The 25022-nt window shown below is 41.8% G+C and overlaps 1 protein-coding gene across 2 annotated transcripts; it reads right to left on the reverse strand.

Moving 5' to 3' along the window:
- Nucleotides 1-2768: 2768 nt before the first annotated feature.
- On the reverse strand, nt 2769-23987 carry BUB1B (BUB1 mitotic checkpoint serine/threonine kinase B). Of its 2 annotated transcripts, none has more exons than XM_051621287.1 (24): nt 23901-23987; nt 23365-23531; nt 22263-22322; nt 21877-22021; nt 20846-21042; nt 20574-20752; nt 20261-20454; nt 18293-18387; nt 15982-16202; nt 15581-15690; nt 14150-14250; nt 13806-13858; nt 13252-13332; nt 12925-13006; nt 12366-12468; nt 11380-11666; nt 10269-10453; nt 8780-8926; nt 8497-8609; nt 8070-8231; nt 7212-7354; nt 5901-6072; nt 5431-5537; nt 2769-3289 (listed from the first exon to the last, which is right to left on the reverse strand). In XM_051621287.1, the coding sequence occupies exons 2-24, from the start codon at nt 23505-23507 to the stop codon at nt 3100-3102; spliced, it is 3270 nt and encodes a 1089-aa protein (XP_051477247.1). In that variant the 5' UTR covers nt 23508-23531; nt 23901-23987; the 3' UTR covers nt 2769-3099. The 2 variants fall into 2 exon arrangements, with proteins under 2 accessions (XP_051477247.1, XP_051477246.1); XM_051621286.1 differs by having other exon boundaries at nt 13252-13362.
- Between the last annotated feature and the right edge of the window lie 1035 nt (nt 23988-25022).

A 25022-nucleotide genomic window follows, 5' to 3' on the forward strand; every position in this document is an offset into this window, starting at 1 on the left:
GGAACAACTCTTCCCTGGTCTTACTGAGTGACCTCAATGTTCACATGCCTGTTTAATAATTTAAAATATTCCAACAGATAAAGGATGAATGGAAACGAAACCTCCTTATTTCTCATTTTCTAACCATGGCATTCTGCTTGATCAACCAAGCAAAAGGGCAAGGGGTGTAAAACAGAAAGAACCAAGGGAATGAAACTGTTAAAGGAGCTTCAGTCTTTCTTTAGCAATCTTTAAGGACAATCTCTTTAAGCACATGCACATCAATAAGACTGGAGTGCCCATAGCCCAGGGCTAAATGAGAGCCTCTAACCACCAATTCTCAAGACCACAGTCAAATAACTCACTTAGAATAAGTACACTAAGCTTTTGTACACCAGAGAGTCGCTGGGGAAATCACTAGTGCACAGCATGGAGCACAACACCTCAGAAGTTAGTTTAGCCCAAAGCCGTTTTGGAATATTTATTATTTGGGAAATCAGCTGCAGCACAGAGGAAAGATTTAGATTTATTTGCTGATGCACATGCAGGAGGTGTAATTTGTCTGCCTTTAAAAGTCTTCATAAATTTAATGAACTAAAAAACAGTTGGACCTGATTTATAGAACATTTAGTAGAAACAAAGCAGAATTCATCAGTGCATGGAACCCAGGCTGGTAGGTCAATCAGAATGACACAAGATGTAAAGTGACAGTGTTCTTCCTAAAAAATAACCAGGATTTTTTTTCCTTCTGTAATTATTTTGATTTTAGACTAAAGATATGACAAATGGCTCACTAAAGCCTTTTTAAAGTTTTCACTATGAAGATCTGCTTTTTCTTGCCATTTGCACTGACACAGACAAGTAGGATTAATAAGGTTCTGTAACCTTGTGGGTCATTACAAGACATCAGGACTAACAAGGTAATTTGGATCATCTGTGTTTCTCAGGTGCAGACAATCTTGATGAGCCCTAGACACAGGGGCAGCAACTCCTTTGAACCCAGGTGCAGCTGCCAGAGCTTCATGAGCAGAAAATGGCTATACCTGTGGGGTTTTGCTCCACTCACAGTATATGAACATCTCATGCACATTTGATCAGCCTAGATTTATATCTGTAGCATTTGTTGGGGCTCCATGACTTGAAGTGCATAGTAAGGCACCTAGAGCATCAGTCAAGTTGCTCTTAATTTCTGAAAAAGTTGAAAGCTCAGCTCTTTCCATTTTCTTTAGCCTTTTAAGAACCTTTCACTGCAGCACTATTCTAGGAAGGAATAAAAAAAGAAATAGGAGCAGGTTTTGTCTGCTGTTCTCTTTCCACTCTCTGGCCAACTCTAGGGACAGATTTAAAGCTCAGAGAGCTGCTGCTGGAACATGGATCTTAAGAAAAATTACAAGTAATAAGATTCTTAGGCTTGAGTAGGAGGCTCCATATGTGCTTTTCTGCAGTGTCCAGCATTACAAATCACTTCTATCCTTCAGACCTTTCTTAGAATCAGAGAATCATGGAATGGTTTGGGTTGAAAGGGACCTTAAAGGTCATCTAGAACCGACCCCCTTGCATGGGCAGGGACACCTCCCACCAGCCCAGGTTGCTCCAAGCCCCATCCAACCTGCCCTTCAACCCTGCCAGGGATGGGGCAGCCACATCTTCTCTGGGCAACCTGGGCCAGGGTCTCACCACCCTCACACTAAAGAATTTCTTCCTCAGGTCTCACCTAAATCTTCCCTCTTGCAGCTTAAAACCAGTACCCCTCATCCTATCACTACATACCCTTGTCCAAAGCCCCTCACCAGCTTTTCTGCAGCCCCTTCAGGTGCTCTGAGGTCTCCCTGGAATCTTCTCCAGGCTGAATACTCCTACACTCTCACCCTGTCTTCATAGGAAAGCTGCTCCAGCCCTCTGATCATCTCTGTGGCCTCCTCTGGGGTGTGCTTGTCAAACACCTGTGATACTACTGAAACATTTTAGAAGCAGGGAAATTAGCTGTGCATAAAAATAATAACTTGCCTACTGCAAGTTACCCAGGTAAGAAAAAAAGCATAATCTGGACAACAATCCTATTCCAAATGTGGTATCATGCAGAGCATTTAGACTGTACTTGAATTGCATCTAATTAGTAATTTGACCAAATAAAAATATATATAGATACTTAAAGCTGCTTTGGTTTTATAGGGTTAATTTACTGGTAATGCAGTCTTCTGCTCTCACTTTCATATGTGGGAGAAGCTGTGAGGAAGTAAACCCCACATCTGAGAAGTTCCTCTCCACTTAACATACGTAGCATCTTGGTTTTGGAACCTCTACATGCTGTTCTTTTGAATAAAATTAATCCAAACCTTTGTAAGCCAATAATACAGGGCACAGAAGGGTAACACAAATCTGTCTCCACAAACACCTGCAAGCATGTGAGCACAGATGGGAAACTGAGACTCCAGTGGAATTTCTGGTAGATGCTCAATCCAGTCAGTAACTCTAGTGCTTGTGTGGAGAAGAAAAATGTGTATTTTTCACTCATGACTTCATCTGCTTTCTTATGACAACCATCCATGAGAACACATTCCAAGTAGACTCATTCAAGGCATGTTCAAGTGCCCAGGAAGTGCTGTGTGGTTACAAAAGCTGCCAGCAAGTGAGGGGCTTTTGTGTCCAGCAACCACAAACGATTCCCAGCCAGGCAGAAGCCCTTCAGCATGGATCCAAATCCAGACTTTTGAAACCAGCTGACAGGAATGCATAGTATGACAGAGTTACTATCCAAATACAACTTTATTGATTAAACACTAATTAAAACACCAGCTAAACACAGGACAAAGACACTTCAGAGACTGTGGTGTGAGCTGGGCATTAAACACATCTTTAAGGATTTCTACAAAAAGGGGTGGGCAGTCATGACAACCCATTTTCTCTGGGAAACTGCTCAGCCACAGACCAGCTCACGTAGCAGGCTGAGGAGGTTATCTATGCACTGCTGCATTAGCAACATTCTTTAGCAAGTCCCGTGTGAAGCACTGCAGAAACAACCAGTGTCACTGTCCACGCTTATGTCTGAAAGCAAAAATAAATAAGAATCTAACAGCAAATTCTTCAGTGTAATACAAAATGTACTTGTCCTCCATGAAATCACAGGAAGTTCTCCAAGCGGAAGGTCTCTCCCAGTGCAGTTAAGGCTTCACAAAGTCGTTCTTGGAAGCAGCTGTCAAACATGTCACTTATTTCCTCTCTTAACTCCTTCAGCAGAGGCACCGTGGACTTACCATCTGCATTCAGGATTCTCCCCAAAAGTTTACTCCAGAAATCAATATCAACAGCCCTAAAACAAAGAGAGCAGTTCTCAGTAGGAAGGTGTGCACACACAACATGTCTGTCAAGATTGCCATTTACATTCAGCACTAAAAAGGGCAAAAAAACCCAAGTGTGAAATAGTAATTTCACCCACATAACTAAATGTGCTGTGAAGTTTATACATATGGGCCCCTTTCTCTTTCTCCAGTGGGATTCTGGGCAGTAACTAGACAGGCTGTTCCACAGTTTATCAAACCCACTATTTTACAGTTACCTCTTAATGTACCTGACCACCATCACCATTCACATTGAGCCACAGCACTTTTGAATTGAAGGAGTTCTCAAGAGCATTCTTTGAACCAACAAAGTTGGCACATTCCTTTCATGAATGAGGGGCAGAGGTAAAACTTACAAAAGGGGGAATAAGATAAGTTCACAGGTCAATATATGAAGGAAGGCTGCAAGAGAAATACCAAAATGTGAATGGTTTACAGCCAGTTTTACTTCATTTTTTCCCTGCCTTCCATCTGCCAGAATTCTCATATAGATAACATTTAAAGATAATAGTAATAAGTCTCCTCTCTCAGATATACCTACAAAACATAAATAAAAAGAGCTAACCCTTTACTCTTCAGTCTTGCACAGTCCACACTGCTTCTGACTCCTGAAGCCCTTTTCTCCCTCAGCTAGGAGTGACTTTAGCTTTTGGACAAATTATCTGGCTCTGCTGTGACTCACAAACTAGCAGAAGGAAGGAATCTCAGAAGGAATCTGGCCTGTTCTATTACTCTAGTAACTTTATTTTCTAAAACAATGAAGTCATACAGAACCTAACAAAAAAAATATATATATATACTGCAAGACTCCAGACCATTTTCTTCATGGAGAAGAGGCAGAGCAAAAGAGGTTACACGTTGATAAGGACGTTTAAGGAGTTTTGAGTGATGAAAATAGCCCTAAAAATTCAAACAAGGTTTCTGTGGGGTACCTCACAAAAGCCTGACCCATCCCCTCCAAACTCCCCATAACAGCCAGCCCTATCCTTCCAAACTCAGACTTTGCTGTACCTGCTGCTCAGCTCCTTCTGCTCCTTAGGCAGTCAGTTACTGCCATTTTTACCATACCCACATCTTGATGAGGTCCCCAACACCTCCTTCCTACCTTCTCAACTCAGGCCTTGTATGACTTCAACAACAGTAGCTCAATTTAATCTCTTGTAGAATTAAAAAATTAGTAATAAAAAAGCAAGTTAAAAAGGCAACACTTATCAGAAATCTGTCCCTCTATTCCTACAGAATATTGTTAAAAACAGATCATGTTTTGATAGAAATTGATATACAGGAGTCCTACTTTTCAGAGCAGGTCAGATTTACCTAGCTCAAAGAGAGGTAATGTTGGAATATGTCAGTGGGCAGCACAAACCATTCCCATCTATGATTTAGTTGCCCTTTTTTTTTTTCGTATTTCTGAAACAAAGGCAGTATGAGATACTTATTCACTGCCAACCCATAGATTGCTGATATTTATCTCTTCAGAGAACAATCACCCTTGGTGATTTTCTTCTTCACAGTCTAGTCCTGGAAGTTGACCCTCTGAAGGGAAAACAAAAGCTCCAGTGTACAACCTGGCATGCATGGGGAATACTCAGCAGCAGCTGCTGCAGCCTGGGCACTACTGGCATCAGCCTGCAACAACACAGAGAAAGATACATGCCAAATAAAGAAAAATGTGGTTTTCCCCTGGACACAGCTTATGATGGTGAGATGTTTTTCAAAGGTAGAATACAGTAAACTAGGAGGTACAAGTAAATCAGGTTGCTAGGGAACTGGGCAACTCCCAGGCTGGCAGCAGGCTTTCTTGGAGCAGTGGTTATGGAAGCACATCCACACAGGCAATGGGGCTGACACACCACAGCCCTGGATGCTGACATCTGCCAAGTCACTTCTGTCATGAGCAGAGAGCTCTGGAAAATCCTTGTGAAATGCTAAGGCATAAAATTCTGCAGGATGCAACTGATAAAGCAAACAAGTGTTTAGTCTCAGAGCAAAAGGTAGATGACAGCAGAGTGAGTTGTTTTAGAGCCAAAACACAAGGCTAGAAGAGAGCACTGGAAATCAATTTTTTTTAAAAGCGTTCTTTCCCAGCAGCCTCCTCTGCAAAAAGACTTACTTTGGTACATTTTGGCTGATTTTCCAGATGGAATTCTCTTGATAGACCTGGACATGATCCCCAAACAGCATCAAATGGACTATATCTGCAATGCCAACCAAGTCTACCTGCAATCACAACAAAGGTCAGAAAGTTCAAATTCTGCCAGCTCCTGCAGTCTCCTGCAAATTTCTACTGTTGGTGCTTTTGTGCATTTAAGTCTGAATTGGTCTTTCCATCAGAATCTTCCAGAGATTGGCTAAGCAAGCAATGCTCTGGTCTTATTGTATGATCCTAAATAAAGACAGGAGTCACAGGCACTGAACAGCACTGCTGGTCCCTTCACTTAAGGCCAAAAATTTAATCAGAGGAAAATTTATCTTTATTTAGTACTTTTTGATCAGAGCTTTCCACAAAGTTTGCAAAATATAACTTAGGGATTTTGTAAAGGAAACACAGGAACTAAGATGTTCTGCTATATAGATACACACCTGATAAGGAAGAGAACTTTTTGCCAGAAGCTGTTTCCCATGGGGGGTCTGGGTTATTGGAAGGCTGTTGGGCAAACTTACTCGAGGCTGTAACCTCAGATCTAGGCTGTGAGAGAAATCCACTATCTTCAGAGCTCTTGTCATCTCCTCACTAGTAAATGGATCATAGATCCTGAGCAGAGGAAGCAAATGAAGCATAAGACAATGCAACACACTTAACATTTGTTTTAATGAAATGTAAAAGCATAGCGCAGGCAAGTCTTAGCTATGTCAATGCTCCCCTCTGATGGTTAGCTGAAGAACTACTGCTGAAAGGACTGCCCCTGGATGGGAACCAGCTGCCAGCCTGAGTCCTAGAGGTGATACTGGTACCTCCAGAGTAACAACTGGAAACACCAGAGGGCTAAAAGTGACTCTGTTTTGATATCTGTCACAGTTATCTGAGACACAGCTGGTGGAATGCGAAAATGGCACCACGTTTAGCACTTGTCCCTCTCCTTCAAGGTCTCAGAAATACTTTATACAAGAAAGAATTAAGCTTCATAATACCTCATAGTAAATCTTTCCTAGTCTGCACACTAGGCAGACAAACAAGACAGTTAGGGAGTATCTGTATAAATGGTGGTGTACTGCCAAGCCAGCAATGCAAACAGGTCATACTTCTGTTGTTCTTGTATATTCTTATACTATACTTCTATGCCATGAGCATATTTTGTAATGGATACTGTGCACTTGTCCTAGGATAGTTTTTGTGTCTAAAAAAAACCCATACCCACTGTCCTAACTTTTAGGCAGTTCAGTTTGCTTTGTATTGACCAGAGAGAAATCCAGCAGGAGATACCCAAGTCCATCAAGCCACTGTTAGATCAGTGACTTCAAAAATAGGAAGTGTGCAGCCTAAGGGATGTGAAAGGCCATTGAGGTGTGTGAAGAAAGTATTAGAGCTTCAGTAGTACATGTAATTTGTAAACAAATAAATTAAAGAAAGAAAATAATAAGTCAATTATAAATAAAATTCCAGTACCAGGTAGCTGTCCAGCACAGCAGTAAAGTGGAAACTTGAGAACACAGGCAATAGCAAAAACATTTTGTTTCAGTTTTACATCATTGTATACTGTTTCTATAGAAATAAACTAACTAAAGGTTTATTCCTAAACAAAGTGTTTTCATTCTTTTCAGAATACACTGTAGCCTGAGAAAACTGGACTGCAGTATCTGTACCCCAGATAGAGGGGAGAAATGACAAAAGCACAAGAGCTGTAGCTGAAACTGAGTGTTACACGTCCTCCCATATTCATACGATAGACAGACCTGTCTCCCAGAAAGAACACCTCTGGACTCAGATCTCCATGGACAATCTCTGCTTTGTGGAGCTTCTCTACCACACTCAGAATGTTATAAACAACCAGTAGGAGAACTTCCTCTGTAATGGACTTGCAGCCACGAATAACATCCTGGAAACAGGGAACAAACATGTATCTGTGCCATTCTAGCTTAGATTAAATGAAACACTTATAGTTCGCCTTTTTCCCCCTACTCATCTGTTCAGAGATAACAGCCCCACCCTGATTTCAGTATAATCAGATTTTCCCCATGATCAGCCCAGCCAGAATTAAAAGAATGATGAGCTCTTAAGAGACATTATTCAGAAGTGGACAAAAGGTCAAGAGGAAGCAATTGGACTGAAGACTGAAATCACCATTAATTTATATCCTATTTATATGCAGCAATTCAAAATGCATTTACACGACTTTATTTAAAATGTAAATCCTTCAGCAAGGCAGTAAATGCTATGACCTTGCTGTAGCAGACTGGAAGACTGAAACTGATTGAAAGCTGCTAAGTTAAACAAGATTTTTAGATGCAAACCTTGTTGCAGAATAAGGTGTGGTTCTTGGCTCAGGTCATTTATCACTCACAAATAAAGAAAATACGAAAAGATGTTTCAAGTTTGTCTCTGAGAAGCACATGATGGGAAAGCAGCTCTAACTAAGGCTATAACAGACAGTCCTAATTTGTATATAGATAAAACAGAAAAGAGAGGTTCTAGATTGCAGGACTAAACATGTGAAGGTATCTTCATCAATGAGCACAATGACAGAACTCACTAATGGCACTTCTGCAAGAGTTCATATCTTCCACAAGTGTGCTTGGTGTGTCTGTACTGACCCCAAGTGTGAAGCGGTTGATATCCCTGTGCAGAAGAGCACAGCCATTGTGATACAGGAAACAACTGCAATTCTCACTGAAGCTCTGGTCAAAGTCAGCATCCAAACGCTCCTGCAGCTGCAGTAGGATATAAAAATCCCAAGGCACAGGCTGAGAATACACCTACAAGAAGGTAAAGAACAACATTTTTTTTTTTGGAGTAAAGCAAAAATTGCTCATTGTCGTATTCTTCTCATCCCCTTTTTTTCCTCCCCACTTTACCAAGGAAGACATTTTCCAGTCAGAAAATTTTACATCTATATAAAAAATTAGTAGGAAGCTACACAGAATTCAGAAAACAAGATTAAACTTAGTACATTTTAATTTATATTGGCCAAGGAGATTTAAACTTTCACCCTTCTTGTGCAAAGCCCATTGTATACATTACCTTAATTGCAAACCCCTTTGCATCCAGCTGGAGAAAGTTAGCTGGAATGGCAAAAAACATCTTGCATTCTTCATTTGTCCAATATTCCCATTTGATAGAGTAAGTCTCATTTCCTGTTATGGAAGGTTACATTCATGAGGTGTCACTGCAAATGTGTACCCAGGCTGTTCAAGTTATCCCCCATCTATGCCACAGAAAACTAGTCAGGGTGAGTATGAACGTTATTTCCTTCCAATCAGAAGATACACAGAGCCCTGACACTGCTGGGGGTAAGCACACTTACCCAGCTCCACATCTTTCTCCAACTCCAGGCCAGGCAGAACCCCAGTCTCCACGTGCAGATTTGGAGCAGCACTCAGTGATTCTGGCAGAGGGTCCAAAAGCTTCTTGTGCTGTTCAGCACCCCACAAGGACTGGACTACATCATCACCTGGGCAGACAGGTAATAGAAACTGATGAGCTGAGACTGGGTGTTGAAGCTGTGTGACTTGATTAGATCTGTCGAGAAAAGTAACCGGGATATTGGAAGCTCTCTTTCTGCATATTGATTTACTGCATCATCTCTCAGCAAATCAATTCATCTCTCCACAGCTTCTTACTATGTGAACACAACACCCGTCTTTGAAACTACCTTACAGACCATCTCATCATGAGGTCTCAATGATTCTACTGCAGGGCCACCAAAAAGGTTTCTTTCACAAGAGCCAAAGCTCTTGCCTGCTCAGCCACAGCACAATTCAAACTCATTTTGCAAATTAACACTCCTTTTTAAAAGTTACTCAATTTGTGATAATTTAATGAAGGGTTTTATTGAAATTCACTCCTTTGAATACAGCAGGGGTTTTATGTAAGAAAACAAAGCTGGACTTCAGCTCTGCTGTCCACTGCAATATTAAGAGTTTAATGGCTTTTACCTCTTGGAAGACACATAAGATAATGACACAATAAAGATAATGGTCTCAGTTTACTTTCCTACATAATAGAAGAGAGAAAAATCATTCCGTTGATTAATTAGTTTATCTGTACAAAACCCAGGTAGCCTGAAAAAGTTGATATCAAATGATCAGGGAGAGTAAAACACAGCAGAACTAGATTGTTTCTATGGTCTTCCTCTCCCAAAGACTATGACTAGTAATAGGTGGCAACATTTTAAGCTTTCACAGCACATTAAGCTTTCACAGACCATTCATGTTCTAACCATAAAGATTTAGAATAAAGAAAAACAAAGGTCTTTGGCTAGAAAAAATAATAAATTACATTAACTATTTAAGGACCAGTATTGATTTCATTCAATAAGAAAAAATACATTGTCAAGGAGCACTATATTTTACAGAAAATAGAGCAAATTTAAAACCAAAATTGTGCAACTTTCTCTAGATTTTGAGTGTGGCAGTGAGCAGCACATTGGGAGAACACACAGGGTGATTACAGAGAAAAAAAATCAAATGAAAACAAAGCTGTCTTAGAAGTTCTCACTACAAACTATCCAGTCCAAATTTTTCATTTCAGACTTGGGCCCCTTTACTCCTACACACTCCCTGGTTTAAAACCTGAAATAACTTTTCTGTCACCTTAGTATTAACATATTCTGGATGCTGGCAAGCATGCTGTAAAATATGTGCCTCACTACTGCTTCTGGGAAGGGAGACACAGTCACAAGTCAAAGTAATGGGAAATACACAAAAAGGATAGTAGAATATAGGAAGCAAAGAAAAAGCACCAGTTTAGAGGCAGCTGAAGTTAGTTGTTGTGAGTGAAAGTTCAGTACTAACCAGTAATGCTTTCACTGATACCTCCAGAATCAAGTCCAGCAGGCAAGCTCTGAGCAAGTTCCAGCTTCTCAGGGATATGCAGGTTTTTAATGGTAGATATTTGTGTAACAGAGGAAAGAGAAGATCCTGAGGAGACAGAACCACCTGACGAGCGAGTGTCTTCCAGGCTTGCTTCCATGATGGGGCTGTGAATGAAGCCATCAACTGTTGAGACCTTCAGAAGATAGTGTCTAGATAAAGCCAGCCCAGTGACTATGAGAGGATACTGTGTACTCCCAGGCTTCCTTATGTTAAATAAGCCCTTTCTCATCCTTAGTGGGAAACCAATAGGTTATGTCAGAGCTTCATTTTAGCTTCAGTGATTGTTTATACTCAAAAATCTTAGTCTACAGATTAATTTTATCTTATCTTCTATTAAATGACTGCTACAAGAAAAGACACTTCATGTTTATCACTCCCTTAGCTACAAAAATTCAAAGTTACAGTGCTTTGAAAGCAGTGTAGGGGTGGGTGGGAAGTAACTCTTGCTCTTCCATATTATAATCAGCATGATTTCCCAGGGAACTTGCCAAGCAAACACATACCTTCAGCATGGTATACATGTTTACATACTAACAGCTGGCAAATAAACTCAGTTCTAAATTAAGAAAACAACAAATGCTTTTTTTATTTACAATGATAAGAAACAGGAGGTTGTTTGCCAGTTTTTCTTCCCTCCAGCTTTTCTCCTCTGTAGGAGAAATCTAAGCCATAATCACCAGATGCACTTTATTTACTAAAATAACTATAGAAGCATATGAGTACAAAAGGAACGGAGGGTTGTACTTTTCATTTCTGGTAACAAAACCAGAACATGTTTATTGATTTCCCTGCAAGTTATTTGGTAGAAAAAGGATGAGGCCCCATAGCAGTAGTGCTGAAAAGCCAAGTGGGTTTTGCTATTACCTCTGAAGTCTGCTCAAGACAAAATGGACCATAAACTAGAAAAATGGCTGTCTGCAGTATAGTCTGATGCCTTCAAAAATCTGTTTCTTCAGCAATGGAACAGTAGAACCATAACCAAGGAAAGACAACCAGTAAAAGGAGCATAAGGTGATTTGCTGTTAATTACCTCAGTTTGTTTACACACAGAGCTTCACTGTAGGCACCTTCACCAACCAGCGTTTCCTGACTCAGAGGTGCACTCGTTGATTCTGGGCAGTCCTCCTTCAGGACACCCTGTGGAAAAGCAGGAGCTGGGACTCTCTGAACTACTACTCCATGAAAGGGTGTTGAGGCCAGATGGGCAGCTTTAACAAAGTCACATGTGTCTTCTGGGTTGGCACAAAGAGTTATGTTCTTGTAGGAGCCTGTCACAATTGCATCTTCAGTCAAAGGTTCAATTCCATTCAGCTCATCCTGAAAAAAATAGGAAGCCTATAGATTCTTTTTTTTTCCCATTTATTTAAAAGCTGAATATTTATCTCTCTCATTTCTTAACTCTGAGAAGTATTTGATATCATAGCTGTACACAAAATCCTTTTCAGCTCAGAATAAAACCCTCTCACTCGACCAGTCTAAAGGTCTATTGTGGCATGAAGTAGCCAATTGCTTTGGTGATCCAAGAACTGCCACCTCTGTGGAAAGCTTTACAAACATCTGCAGAACTGCCACAAAGACAGCTTAGCAAACAGGATACAAAGGTTTAAGGGAGTTAAGTGTATGGTACTTTGGGTGAGGAACACAGGAGCCAAGATGCTATTTTGGATGCATGGCAAGAAAGTGGATGGAGCAAGAGGCAGCATTTGAGAGCACAGCTCTTCACCACACAAACTTTTTAAAAGGTTCACCACGAGTAATCCTGGCCACTCATCAGTTGCTTAGAATTGAGGAGATTCCTTACCATTTTCTTTGTATTAGCGCCCTTAAAGGCTAATAAAAACATATTTCCAGTGTAATCTGAACATCACCCAATTCAAGTATCCTGGACATAAATTTAGGCTCTGTGTCTATCACATAGCATGTCAGTCCAGACATCTCACTCAGTTCATCAGCAGGCCATTCTGTGCTGGCTTCTCCTTGACAGGGAATCTGCTGTGGGGTAAACTGTTTCCTTACACAGGCTTCTGGTGGGATGTTTTCCTTGGCAGTTAGGGAATCGGAAGGTTTACGAACAGCAAGAGGCCGCCGGGCACTTTTCTGTGTACGGTCTGCAGAACAACTAAGATAAAGTCACATTCCATTAAGTATTTATTTGAGTAGCTTCCAATCCTCAACAGAGAATCCTCTCCAGGGTCTAAGTCTACTGACAATTTCCATCTACCCGTTTCCACTACAGAACTAGCAGTAAAGTGCCATATATACAGCTCTTCAGAATGAAGACCATTTATAAAGCAGCTTAAATAGTTCTAAAGTGAGGAGGGACAAGAAGAATGTATTTTCTCATAATGAACTTCGTAGTATCATAGAATGGTTTAGGCTGGAAGGGACCTTAAAGATCATCTAGATCCAACTCAACTTCCCAAGTAATGCAATAAACCAAAAAATATGAATACAAACAAAACAGAAAACCACCCTCAGCCATACAAGAAGCAGCAGTGCATTTCAGCTGGTACAGAAAGTGGCTTGATACTTCAGGTTTCCCTCCCTCTGAAATCTAGGTCTTTAATAACTCTACCTTGTATTCTGATTTGCCAAAGTAGAGGATTCATCAAATATGGAAAACGACGTGGCAGGATCCAGGGTGGGAAGACCTACACCTGAAAAGAAAAATCAAGAGGCTCTATTATATCAACAGCTTTTCCACAACAGTATATCCAATGCTACTTAAAACATTTAATAATGCCTTAAAAAAACCCTGTCCTAGCAGGATGTTACAGAAGTGACATTTAAAGAAATCTATTACAAGAAGGTTTGGTTTTGTCATGTTAATGAACAATGCTTTAACCACCACATTCCATTAGCTAGCTTGCTCTTTTTTCAGAATATACTTCAGAATTTGTACCTTTTTTCCCAAGGCTGGTCTCATCCCTCTGTTCCTCCTGTTCATCCTCAGAGTCTAAAAACACATTTCCCCTTTCTGTATCTGGGCATACATGAAGAGACTGGATAAACTCTGTCAACAGCAGCAGGCAATTCAGGTCAAAAGTTCATTTCTTCAGCACCCTGCCCCATCGACAAAACTAATACATAATTTCTGGTTGGATTCCTCTACCAAATCCCCTTAGGAAAAAGGACTTAAGATAATATCAACCTCAGTGTTACACTCTTTTACACATTTTAGTAAGACTGTATATACAAAAGTGTGAAGAAAGCTCTTCAGCTATTAAAAGAAAAAAGCTCTTCCATTTGTCCTTTCAAATAATGACAGTTCTCAGCCCCCAGGTACTTGGTCCTTTGCTGAATACGGCTAAAGGCACTTAATGCCAGCATGGCCTCATTTTCATTCTTCTAATCCACCTAGATGTTTGGTTTTAGTTTGTTGCAGTCTTGCTATTCATGCAGAAGACACTTCCCTCCAACATGGCCCTCTTAATGGCAAAAAATTAAAGTACTTACCCTCAGAACAAGCTGGTTTCTGTAGCCAAGTACCTTCAGAGACCCAGGATTCACTGTGAAAAACATACAAACTTCCTTCTCATCTTATACACACCTTCACAAAACATAACTTAACTTTGTAAAACAAGGCAAGCCAAGCTGACATATGCTATTTGTAAGAAGCTGAGATCCCTCAGACAAATAACCAAGATGATACAAAGCCAGACTACAGCTCCTGGTTACAGGCTGCTGCCCAGGGGCATGCCCATGCTGTCTGCAGAAGCAGGCTGTTAATGATTCAGGTGGCTCAGAACTAGTTATCCCCACAAATTTTCTCATTTCTGGCTAAGAAAATACTGTATTACCTTTGCAACCTTTGAGGCCGTTTCTCTCCAACTTCTATTGCACTAGAAAAAGTAAATCCTTGGGGTCCTAAAGGTGGCAAAGCTCCTGTTATCTCTGTTGGCTGTAAAAGCAAAATTGTATTTTTTTTCTACAGTGATAGAATCACAAGCCATACAAGAAGGTTCCAAGAACATTATCATAATCCTGTATAGGGGATTAGAGCCCTGATGGATTAATAATTGTCTTTAGACATTTTAATTTGTACTTTAATTGCATGAAGAAAAGGTCCATTGTTATTGCTTAGTACATAATTCTACTCTTTGCAAACACATATAACTGTCATAGCAGATTTTAGTTGTACTGCAACTCTTCCAGACATATGTAAGCAGTGACAGCTTACACCAAACTGCTTGGTGGAAGGGGAAGGGGAGTGGGGGGGAGAGAGAGAACATGCTTTATTAGTTCAGGTGATGAAGGAAAAACTTTAAATACTGAACTTTTACTTGTTATTTGTAACCTGTAAGAAAAACAGCATTTAAACAGTACCCAGCAGTGACAGACCAAAGAATATTTGCTTGAAAGATACTCAGCTTGACTGGGCTGCATGGAAAAGGAAAAAAAACATCTAATACATCACACACTGTCTAGCAAACCTGGGGAGGAATCAGATATAGCTTTGTGCACTGGTCTTGGCCAGGAAGGAGTTAATTTTCTTCAGAGTCTGCCATGATGCTACATTTTGGATTTTTGACCAAAACAGTGTTCCTAACTCACTGTTTTATCTACTGCTGCTGAGTGCTCACGCAGCACACAGGCCTCGTTCTTCATGCTGCCCCACCAGTGATTTGGCCAAGGAGCAGTTACGCATTTCCTGGAGATAGCTGAACACCTGCCTCCCAATGGGAAGCAGTGAATGAACTCATTTTACTTTGCTAGAGTGAACAGATGTTTACCTATTGAATTTTTCTTATCTCAGCCCAGGAGAGCCCACTTTGCAACCCTTCACTTCTTCCCTAGTTCCAGTTTCTCCTCCTGTTTTCTTTTGCACTACAAATTCTCTTTATAAAAGGAAAACACAATGAATGGAGCTTAAGAAAGAGAAATTAGCCCTTAAGCACTTGGTGTACCTTTACTCAAAAAAATTAAGTTCAACTTTAGCATAAGGTATCTTGTCCCACTGTTAAATAACAATACTTGTAAAGTAACACTACAAAACTTGAAGTCTTTGATTTACAGTCCTGTAGTGAAAGGATGTGGCTCGGGGAGAAGAAATATTTCCCCCAGCACTGATTTACTGGGTGAGGTACGTGTACAACTGGCTGAAGCATCCCTTCTAAAGAAAAGGTTGAAAAAACGTTAGCCTAAAAGAAACAGATTTGATATTGTTCCTCCTTTGAGACTTATTTTAAAAAGCCATTATTTGTAAAAGAAGAGTTAAATGAGGACAATACCCGTTCACATGGTTGTTGCTGCTTGTCATCTTTCTTCTTTAATTTCTTCTCCAGCTCCTCAATTTTCCTTTGTATTTCTTCCTTCTTCTGTGCTATAGCCTGCATCTCCTCTAAAGAAGAAAAGCTTATAAGGCACAATGTATATTTCCCATGCAATCTGTGGCTAAAGCCTAAAATTACTTTTGAAGGGGCTAAAACTTCTGATCATCTTTCCCTGTTCCATGGCTTATACGTAAAGCTGTCAGATGTGACCTTCTCTATACCTCAGAGCAGTTAAAAAAACTGTCCCGGCAGAAAAAGGAAAGCAGCTTCAACAACAGACAGCTGTGTGCTACTAAGAACTAAGCATAACTTTGTGACTCCATCTCCAAAAGTCTTATATAATCCATTCTGAAGCATACCTTCAGTTTTCTCTTTTGCTTTCTTTCTGTAGATTTCAGCTCGGATCTCTTCCAAAGAAAACTCTTCAACTCCAGCATAAACTTTATCTTTACAGTACATCACCACCTCTTTCTTTTCTTCAGTCTCCTGCTGCTGCACTCGCTGCAGCGGATCCTCCTCTTGCTGAGGTTTGCGGGCGCTTAGCACACGGTTTATGCTGGGTTCAATTTTGCAGGGAGTCCTGAAAAAGCATAGTCAGTACTTCAGTGTAACACAGGAAAAGCAAAATGGGAGAGAACAGCTGATTTCAGAAAGTAGCTGTGGAGTAGCTTAAAGACATTCTCTTCTTTTGTCAGAAAAACACCCAAGAAAAACAGAATGCGCACACATAGCAAGCATGGGAAGGAGTGACAGCAAGGACACTAACTCAAATGGTGTCATCTTAAAAAGAAAAAACCCTCAAAACAAAGTGTTAATAAGGCCCCAGTCAAGAGCAAATAACATTCTTATGAAACTCTGAACTGCTGAGCATTCTGGAGCTAGTTCTATGTTTACTTTAGCTCCATCAATCTGTGACCACCCAGGTGACTAGTCCCTAATCATCCTATAAAACAGTTTATCTGTGAGAAGAATAAAGCAGTGGGACTTAAAAATGGAAGATCTTGGGCTAGATTAAGCCTGGCATTTTAAATTAAACAAAAAAGGGAATAATTAAGATGCGAGAAGAGGGGAGTTTGCTCAAGGATGTTTTGCATCCTGAGTGAGGGAAATAAACTCCCCTTACAAAACAAACAAACTCCATCCCTGTTCAGTGAAGGAGTCTGTAGCAGTCAGGTTCTTAGCCTGAAAGTCTTTCTCAGAGTGCTACATGCTAATTTCAGGAGAGAAGATGCAGAATTCGTGCAGTTTTACAGATACCAGTAATCCAGATGACTGCAGCAATTACCTGTTCCTCAATAAAAGATTATTTGAACAGCTGACCTTAAAAAATGGATTAACTGTGGTCTGGGTAAATAGCTAGTTCAAAAGAAAACACAGTGCACATCTGTTTTATTTAGCATGTGGATGCACCTGGAACCCTAAGACCCTCTGGGATATTAGGAGGCAAAGGGTACTCCTAATGGTTGTGGGTTTTTAAAAACTTTTATTTCTGGGGGTAAGTGCTTATTAACAAGATCACCCCAGGGCCCTTTTACCCAAATCTCCAGATGACAACTTGATGGCATGATTTGCACCATGTTTACACTCTTTCAGCACAACAGTTTCAGGTTTGATTTAGCTGACCATCATGAGGAAATGAACTTACAAGGCAGAAAAAAATAATGTGCTTTTAAACTTTCAGCTGCATAGTGGAAAACTGCAGGCAGGATGTCCAGTTCCCACCCATTACTTCCTTTTCCCTGGCATAAAAAGATGCTGCCTTCTGTAAATAATAAGTCTTCATCTGACAGACCAGCATGTCAAAAGATTCAATTCTATGGTATCACTGACTTTTAGGAGCAAGAAGTAGTCTTATAGCTTAGACAAAACCATAACTTTTTCTATATTGTTAACCTAGATTATTCTGCACTCCACATGCAACATACAAAGGCCACAAAAAAACCCCATGCTGGTAGCCACCTTCCTGCAGTGTTTGATTATATGCAATTCAGAGCCAAGGAGCTGTCTGCAGTATCAAACACTCTTTCCCACTTCCCATAGGAAGAGTCTGTGTATTCCATGGCCATCATTAGCCACAGAAGAAGGTTAAGTAAGCAGCTTTATAAAAAAAAAAAAAAAGCATTTTCCTCTGCTCTAACCAAGCAAAGCAACCCCATCTCCTGGGAATCGTCAGCATTTCAGTGGGCACAGGACAAGCAGAAAGGTAACTTCAGGCAAAACAGCACACTCCTCATAACCTAAGCAACACTGTTGTCATGGAAACTTTGCTAGCTTGTTTCAGATAAACTCCAGATAAAGTGAGCACAGAGTTCCCAAAATAGAGGAAAACAGCAGTAATCCCGTCTCAATTCCTGGCTGCTTTCATAGCAAATGGCATCCTAAGAGGAGAGGTAACTGTTTGTGTAAACACATTGAGTTAAGCTATAAAATTAATTAGCATATATAGATATGATATAGGCTTCCACATAATGAGCAAGTCAAATACTTTCCCTGTCCTTATGCATCCTCCACCGAGGCCTCTGCCATCAAGCTAAAGTCTTAAGAGCTTCCAGGCTGACAGATTCTAAATTTCTTGTAGATAGGGAGGTTGGCAAAACAAGTCAGAATCTTCTGAAGCAGCTTTGATCATTTCCAACACAATCCCCACTTCCCTCTGAGGTGCAGACTCACATGAGTTGTTGCTGGGCTGATTCTTCCACGAAGGGGGTGAAACTGGGCATTGGGCAGGGCACCTCTACTGCAGGGTGCACGTGGCTGCGAGGGCGCTGAGGAGGGAAAAGTCAGTGTTAACAGCTTAAAGATTCATGTTTAGACTCCACATTCCTCTCTAGCCTGTAACTCCCTTTTCCAAATGTTAGATTTATTTGTAGTTTTTGTTATTTAAAATATTGAACCTGGTAGACTTCCAAGATTAATGTACAAGATTAATTCTGTTCCAATACATGAACAGTTACAGACCATCAGCTGGGTACAAGCACCTAAGAAAGCAAGACACACTCCTAAACTACCCAGTTTCTGTTCCTGAGGGAATGCTGGTCAAACAGGGTATTCCAGCTACTCCTCTTGTGTTTTCCAGAAATGCTACAGTTCTCATTTTTCAGCCAAGACTGTCCCAACTCCATGAGATTATTCCTTCTGCTGTCCACCAAGAACCTCCAGACTTCTCAGTTTTCCTCCCAGAGGCCAATCCAACACCACAAAAATCCTGCTTTTAGGGTCCATTATTTAAGGTAGGAGAGATGGAATTTAGCCTGACAACATGCTGCTCATCTGCCTATTTGAAATTGCCCTAGACTCTTTAAGAAAAAGGTACATGGTAGGAATATTTCCAACTGGCTTCTCTTTTCCACCATTTTTCAAACTTTACTTTGGCACCTTCACATTGGCAGTAAGAAAAGCCTCTGCCCTCTGTGCAACTTTTAGTATCTCCAAGCTTTCACAAGAGGTTATTCCTTCATACAAGCCAGAATGAGCACCATGCTTCAGTGGAGGGAAATCAAACATCCTCAACTCTTCTCTTAGCTGCAGATTTATTTATTTTTTCTTTAAATTAAATATATTTAAAGAGAGAACAGAGAAAACTCTAAGGACAGATATTAAAAGAATACAGAAGTATTTGGAGACCAGAATGAATGTGTTAAGCAGCCCAAAGCAAGGCAACTGGTAAAAACTTTTACATTAATAGTTCTTCCCCCTCATTCCTCTCAGCTAAATTAAACCTGTGATTTACTGAACTTTCCCATTTACTTAATCACATTGCTTTGTATCTGGTAGTAATTATTCCTGGAGTTCCTGTGAATTTCAGCCCATTGGCTTCCCTCCCCTTATATTAGTTTGTTTCTGATCTTCACTTATAATGACTTCTATACTTAGAAGTGTAAAATAATTTATCATCTGATTACTTTCTGTTCCTCCCCTCCAATCTACAAAGAGCAGGCAAACACTGGGGGTTATCTAAGGACATATGAAACAAACTTGATTTCATAGGATTAGTTTCCTTCAGATGTCTTGGATCATTTCTTTAGACCAGCTTAGACACCTGTAGCACAGCTGTTCCTCCTCATCTCTCCAGCATTATTTTAAACCACTGGAACCTGCTTTCTGTCAGCCTATTGCCAGGATAAATATTCCATTGATACAGTAGCTCTTGAATTCTTTTGATCTCTGCTCTTCTGTTTTCCTCACAAGCTTCTTCCTTATTTTCATAAGAAGATAGACAACAAGTTCTCAGGTTGCATTGTACGATACCAATTTAACTCTTGCTCTTCTGTCTTACAGAATTAACTAATGCCTGGTTTCTCTCCCTTTCTTTGGCTGGTGTTTTCCTCTTAAATTCTTTTTCTGCCCTCCAAACAGTTTGGCAGGCCATCTCTACCGATCTTCCCAGTTAGCAAGAAATACGGTTTAATTATTTAAAAGCTCTAGAGAGTTTTAAAAACTTTTTCTAGCAAGATCAGCTTGCTACACTTGAACAGGTTATGCGCAGCCAGAGGCTGTTCAGGAAGAAGGCAAGAAAATCTGTAGCTACAAATAGACACAAACCCCAGGCAAGGGAGAAAGAGCACGGCCTTGGTCTCAGTGATCATCATCTTACATACACCTTCCTCTTTTTCCCCAGTCCATTTTGAGACTCCTTACCCTGCCAGAGTTCCAAGGCCCTGCGCTTAGCTCGTTCTCCTTGGCCCGTGGAGCTGGAGGTGCTGCCCAAGGCTGTGGGGTAAGGATGGGAATCTCAGGTCCAGAAACTGAATTTTCATCAAACACAGCAAAACCTGGATTACTTGAAAGCTGCTGAGAAGGTAGAGTCTGGAAGCTTCTGGTTTGGTTTGTGGCTATAAGCAAAAAGATTTATGTAAAGCAACCTCTAAACTATCACACTCAAGTGCAAATTCCACAGCAAAAAGATGTAACTCTTCCAATAATAATATGTGATTTCAGCAGCCAAATGTACCTTTAAGTGCATCTCCTACACGACTAATAGGAGCTCTCACTTTCTTCTTCCCCCTGCCTTTTAGATCTGCCAGAGACCTTCTCTGAGGTTCTGCAGCTCCCAGAAGACCCGTATCGTTTTCATCAGAAGTTTCCTCCAGCCCCAGCAGTGTCTGCCGAGAAACGCGGGTCTGAAACTGCCTGGAAAAAACATTGGAGAAGTCAGCATCAACCTCACTGCCCACCAAAGCACACATCACCACTCTAAGTTCTTCACTTTAGCTAGAAGGTTACCTGTGGTGGGACTGGAGCTTGTCCAAAGGCTCAGCCTTGCGCTGAAGACCTTCCTGGAAGATCAGATCTGCTTTCTTAAAACTTCCTCTAGCCTCAAGTGCTTCTGCCCACGTTATGTAGAGCAGTGCCAGAGTTGTGCCAATTTCCTGGCTGTGTAGGTAGCTGTACACATCCAAGGGCTCATTACAGTAATTTCCCTGAAAAAACAGAAGTGTTTCAGTAATCACATTGGACTACAAAGCATTCCAAGTTGATGTCTGTGTTTCGATGCCTCCTGCAAACCCCACAGGTTTCCATACAAACCTTACAGGAGCAGCTGTAAGGCCAGGACATAAAATTGTAAAGCTAAAGAAAAGGAATCCAACAGGAGAAGAATAACAAGAAAACCTCTGACTGCATGTATATATTGGGTAATATTATTACCAGTCCCTTCATTCTAGACCACATATTCAAAGTCTCTTTGATTTTTTTCATCTGAGATACCTCGGTGATTGAACCATCTTATATTAGTATTCCTGAGAACAGTTAGTTTACCTTTCTCTAAAGTACAACATACTTCTTCATCAGTTTTGGAACTGCTAAATGAGCTCAGGAAGCTAATCCTGGAGAAAAGCTGCTTAAGACAACAAGAACAACAAAAACCATATCAATGGAAAGAGGGCAAGGCCAGAACACACTCAGCTTGGTTTTGCTTAAACATAGGGAGTGTATACAAGACAGTCAGAAGTTGAAAAAATAACTGGTAGGACAGATATAGCACCTAAAATATATCCAAATCACTTTCTTTTCTCCTTAAATAAATAATCCATCTCTACTCACTCAAACTATCTTTTTTACAGAACCAAACTTTTGGAGAGTTTGTAGCTGTCCAAACTGAATGATCCTAAAAAGGTCTGAAGATCCTATTGACAATGAGAAGTGGAATTGAAGGGTAGGTAATGTTTGCAGAGAGGTACAGCTTAACTGTGTGCAAATTACATGACAAGTACCAAGAAAAAGCAGCACCCAAGACACATTCCCACAACACTCACAAACTTGAGCCAGATGCTAAGGTAGCGAGGGTCCTGGTAGTACTGCTGCTGCTCATTGAGGGCTTTCACAGCCCTTTCCAGGATTGCTGCCAGGTTACCATCCTTCCCACCTTGGGGAAAGGTTTGCTCTGTCCACCTGATGTACCTGGAGATGGGATACATTCACAGGGAGTCAGTTCTGAATGATATACAAGGCTTCAGTTTCTATACAACATTAGGAGGTTGAGGAAAAAAATAGACGTAGTGTTGAAACACGCTATTAAAAAAAACTGATACAGAATTTATTCTTTAACAAGTTTCTTATTGAAGCAGAATATCTTTTTTCCCAAGCAGTTACAAGGTAACTGACCTTTCTGTCCTTTCTTCTGAAATAAAAGGAAACTTACCTGTCCCAAACATCCAGGGGATCATCTCCAGCATAAAATCGGATTTCTGATTCAAACTCCCTAAAAAAAAAGCAAACAAACAAACATAAATCCATCCAATAAATACATGTGTGCAACTGCAAAGATGTTTTCTACACTGTCAACTAAGACCTTTGCTATCACTCTTACAATTTTGTAGGGCTATAATTAAAAAAAAATGTGATGTTATGTTACGATATATTTAGAGTTGAGCTTTTACTGATGAGAATAAAAGAAAAAAATAAGCTTTTGCATGCTTCTTCAAAATGAAAGTGCTGGGAAATGCCTCATTATTGAAAAAGAACAGACACGCACCTTTTCAAATGAGTGTGCAGAATTTTCTACCAAAGATTATGTGGTCTCCCTTGACAGAATGCTTGCTCTGTTATGAAGAGTTACTAGCAAACATATCTTGTGGCTTAGTTTTTGCATGAAACATCCCTTATTTAAGTATAAAAGGCTGGAATACACACAGAGAATTATGGAAAAGTCTGATCATCAGACAACTACAGAACTGCACCAGAGAGCACAGTGAAGACACATCTAAGTGGCCGCACTGACAGTACTGATCTTGTCTCATTCTTCAACTCCTGTGCATCATCCCATCCCTACAACATGATGACTTTCCCCTCCAGCAGCATATCAAGAAGGAAAACCACCTTGCAGCTTAAGTCTGACAAGTACATAAGTTTGTGTTTAGTGGCAGCTCTAACTTGATCCTGTAGAGCCCCCCAGGCATTTCCTTGTTCTTGGAAGGCTCTGCTCAACCCTGACACCTCACAAACGTAACAAGTCAAGTTGGACAAACCCTCTTGCAGAGCCCAGTACAGTAACAATTCCGTAGTTTTCCATAAAAATAATCCACATCCAACTGCAAAACTACAAATAGTAGTACATGCTGTACAGCCCCCACAGTAAGCAGTCCTACACACCTGAAGTAGGACGGTAGCACAGGTATCAGTTACTACACTTCTCTTATGCTCTTTTTTAATGCCTATGCGATTAGCACAGGTAAGTAAGGCACAGAAAAACTTACGAGGAGGCAGGAAGGGAAGGGGAATGAAGGTGTCAAAACATTGCTCACTGTTTCTTGAGCTGAAGAGCAGTGTGGGTGGCGGTGTCCTGCTGAGACAGCGCTTCCTGCAAGCTGGCCATGACCCGGCCCTGCCGGAGGGGCTGCACATTCTCTTTGCTCAGCTCCCACGCGTCGTTGCAGTCCTCTGACATGACAGCCTCCCCGTTCAGTTCCGCCTTAACAACAAAAGCAGTCAGGAATTGATTCGCTGGGGAGGATACTAACCTGAAACCGGGCAGATCTGGCCGTCATCAGCCGATCCACCACACTTCTCTGGGCAGCCGCAAGCACACCGTGTAAGTCCCCAAACTCTTGAGGGAACTGGACGCTTAATTCCCCTCCGTGGGGAGGGGATATGAAACATGAGCTAAGCACTGCTTTACAATCAGGAATCCGGCAGGCGATATTAGCCGGATAATAACTGCAGTAAGGCGTTTCCCTCCTCCCTGCGGGCTCCCTTCCTCCCCCCGAGCTGGCCGCCCTCTCTGAGGCCGCTGGCAGCCTCGGCAGCGCCGTTCCCGGGTCAGGCCCCTCTGGCTCCTCACCTACAGGCAGCTGTAGCGGGCTGGCAGGGCCGGCGGGTGCTCCCTGGGCTGAGGCGACAGCGGGAGGCGACGAGGAGCGCGGCGGAGGACCCCTCCTCCCCCCCCCCCCCCCTCACCGTGCGGCACCGAGCAGGCTCCTCACGCAGCACAAGAGGCGAAGCCGTTTCTCAAGCGGCTCCAGAACGGCGGTTCGTCCCGGGGACGCCCCTCCTGCCCCGCCGGCAGCGGCCGGAGGGAGGAGGAGGAGGAGGAGGAGGAGGAGGAAGGTTCCCTCAGCCCGCGCCGCCCGCACCAAGCGCGAGACCCCGACCCGTGAGGAGCGCGGGCGCCCAACGGCAGCGCCGCCTCAGCCCCCTTCGAAATTCAAACGCCGCCAGCCTCCTCCCCATTGGCCGCCGCCGTCCCCACGCCCCTTCTGATTGGTCCTCCCTGAGCCCGCCCCGCGGCGTCACGGGAGTCACAGTGTCTCCTCAGCCGCTCCGCCGCCCTGAGGAGCCGCGCTGCGCCTGCTGCCGGCGGGGGCACAGAAGGCTCCGGGAACCCGGTGAGGTTATTCGCTTCTAACGGGGCTGGCTGAACTGAACTTTCAGACACCTGAGATTTTTATTTTCGTTTGTTTTCGCCGCTTCCCGGAGGTATTTTACTTTATTTTTTGACATTCCCTCCTCACATCTGCTGATTTAAATCCAGGTTTACAATTTTCCCTGGCAATCGAGAAGAGATGTTGCCTTTTTTTTTTTTTTTTTTTCCCCTCCTTAGAAGCCGAGAGTGATAACAAAAAGACTGCTTCGTAGGTGCGTTCCTCCAGAGGAGGGTACCCAGAGCTCAGGGACGTCAGTAGCACCAGCTCCCTTGGCAGCTGTGTCACCTCTGCAAGGCATTTCAAGCCACCTCTCAGCTTTCCTCTGAGAATCCCTTTGGGATCCTCAAATCCAAATTACCACTGTCACACTGAAATTGCTGTCCCGTCCCCCCCCCCCCCCCGTGAAGATTTCTTGACAACTGTGAGCATGTTTTCCCACCCTGTTAAGCCCAGTTTGCACCAATGGTGGACCCAGTTCTTTAGAATTGTGCCCTGCGTGGTCGTTTGTCTTAAGTCACAGTGTCACTCCAGGCTGTGTA

Source organism: Apus apus, chromosome 5 (assembly GCF_020740795.1).
Source record: "Apus apus isolate bApuApu2 chromosome 5, bApuApu2.pri.cur, whole genome shotgun sequence".
Classification (NCBI taxonomy): Eukaryota; Metazoa; Chordata; class Aves; order Apodiformes; family Apodidae; genus Apus; species Apus apus.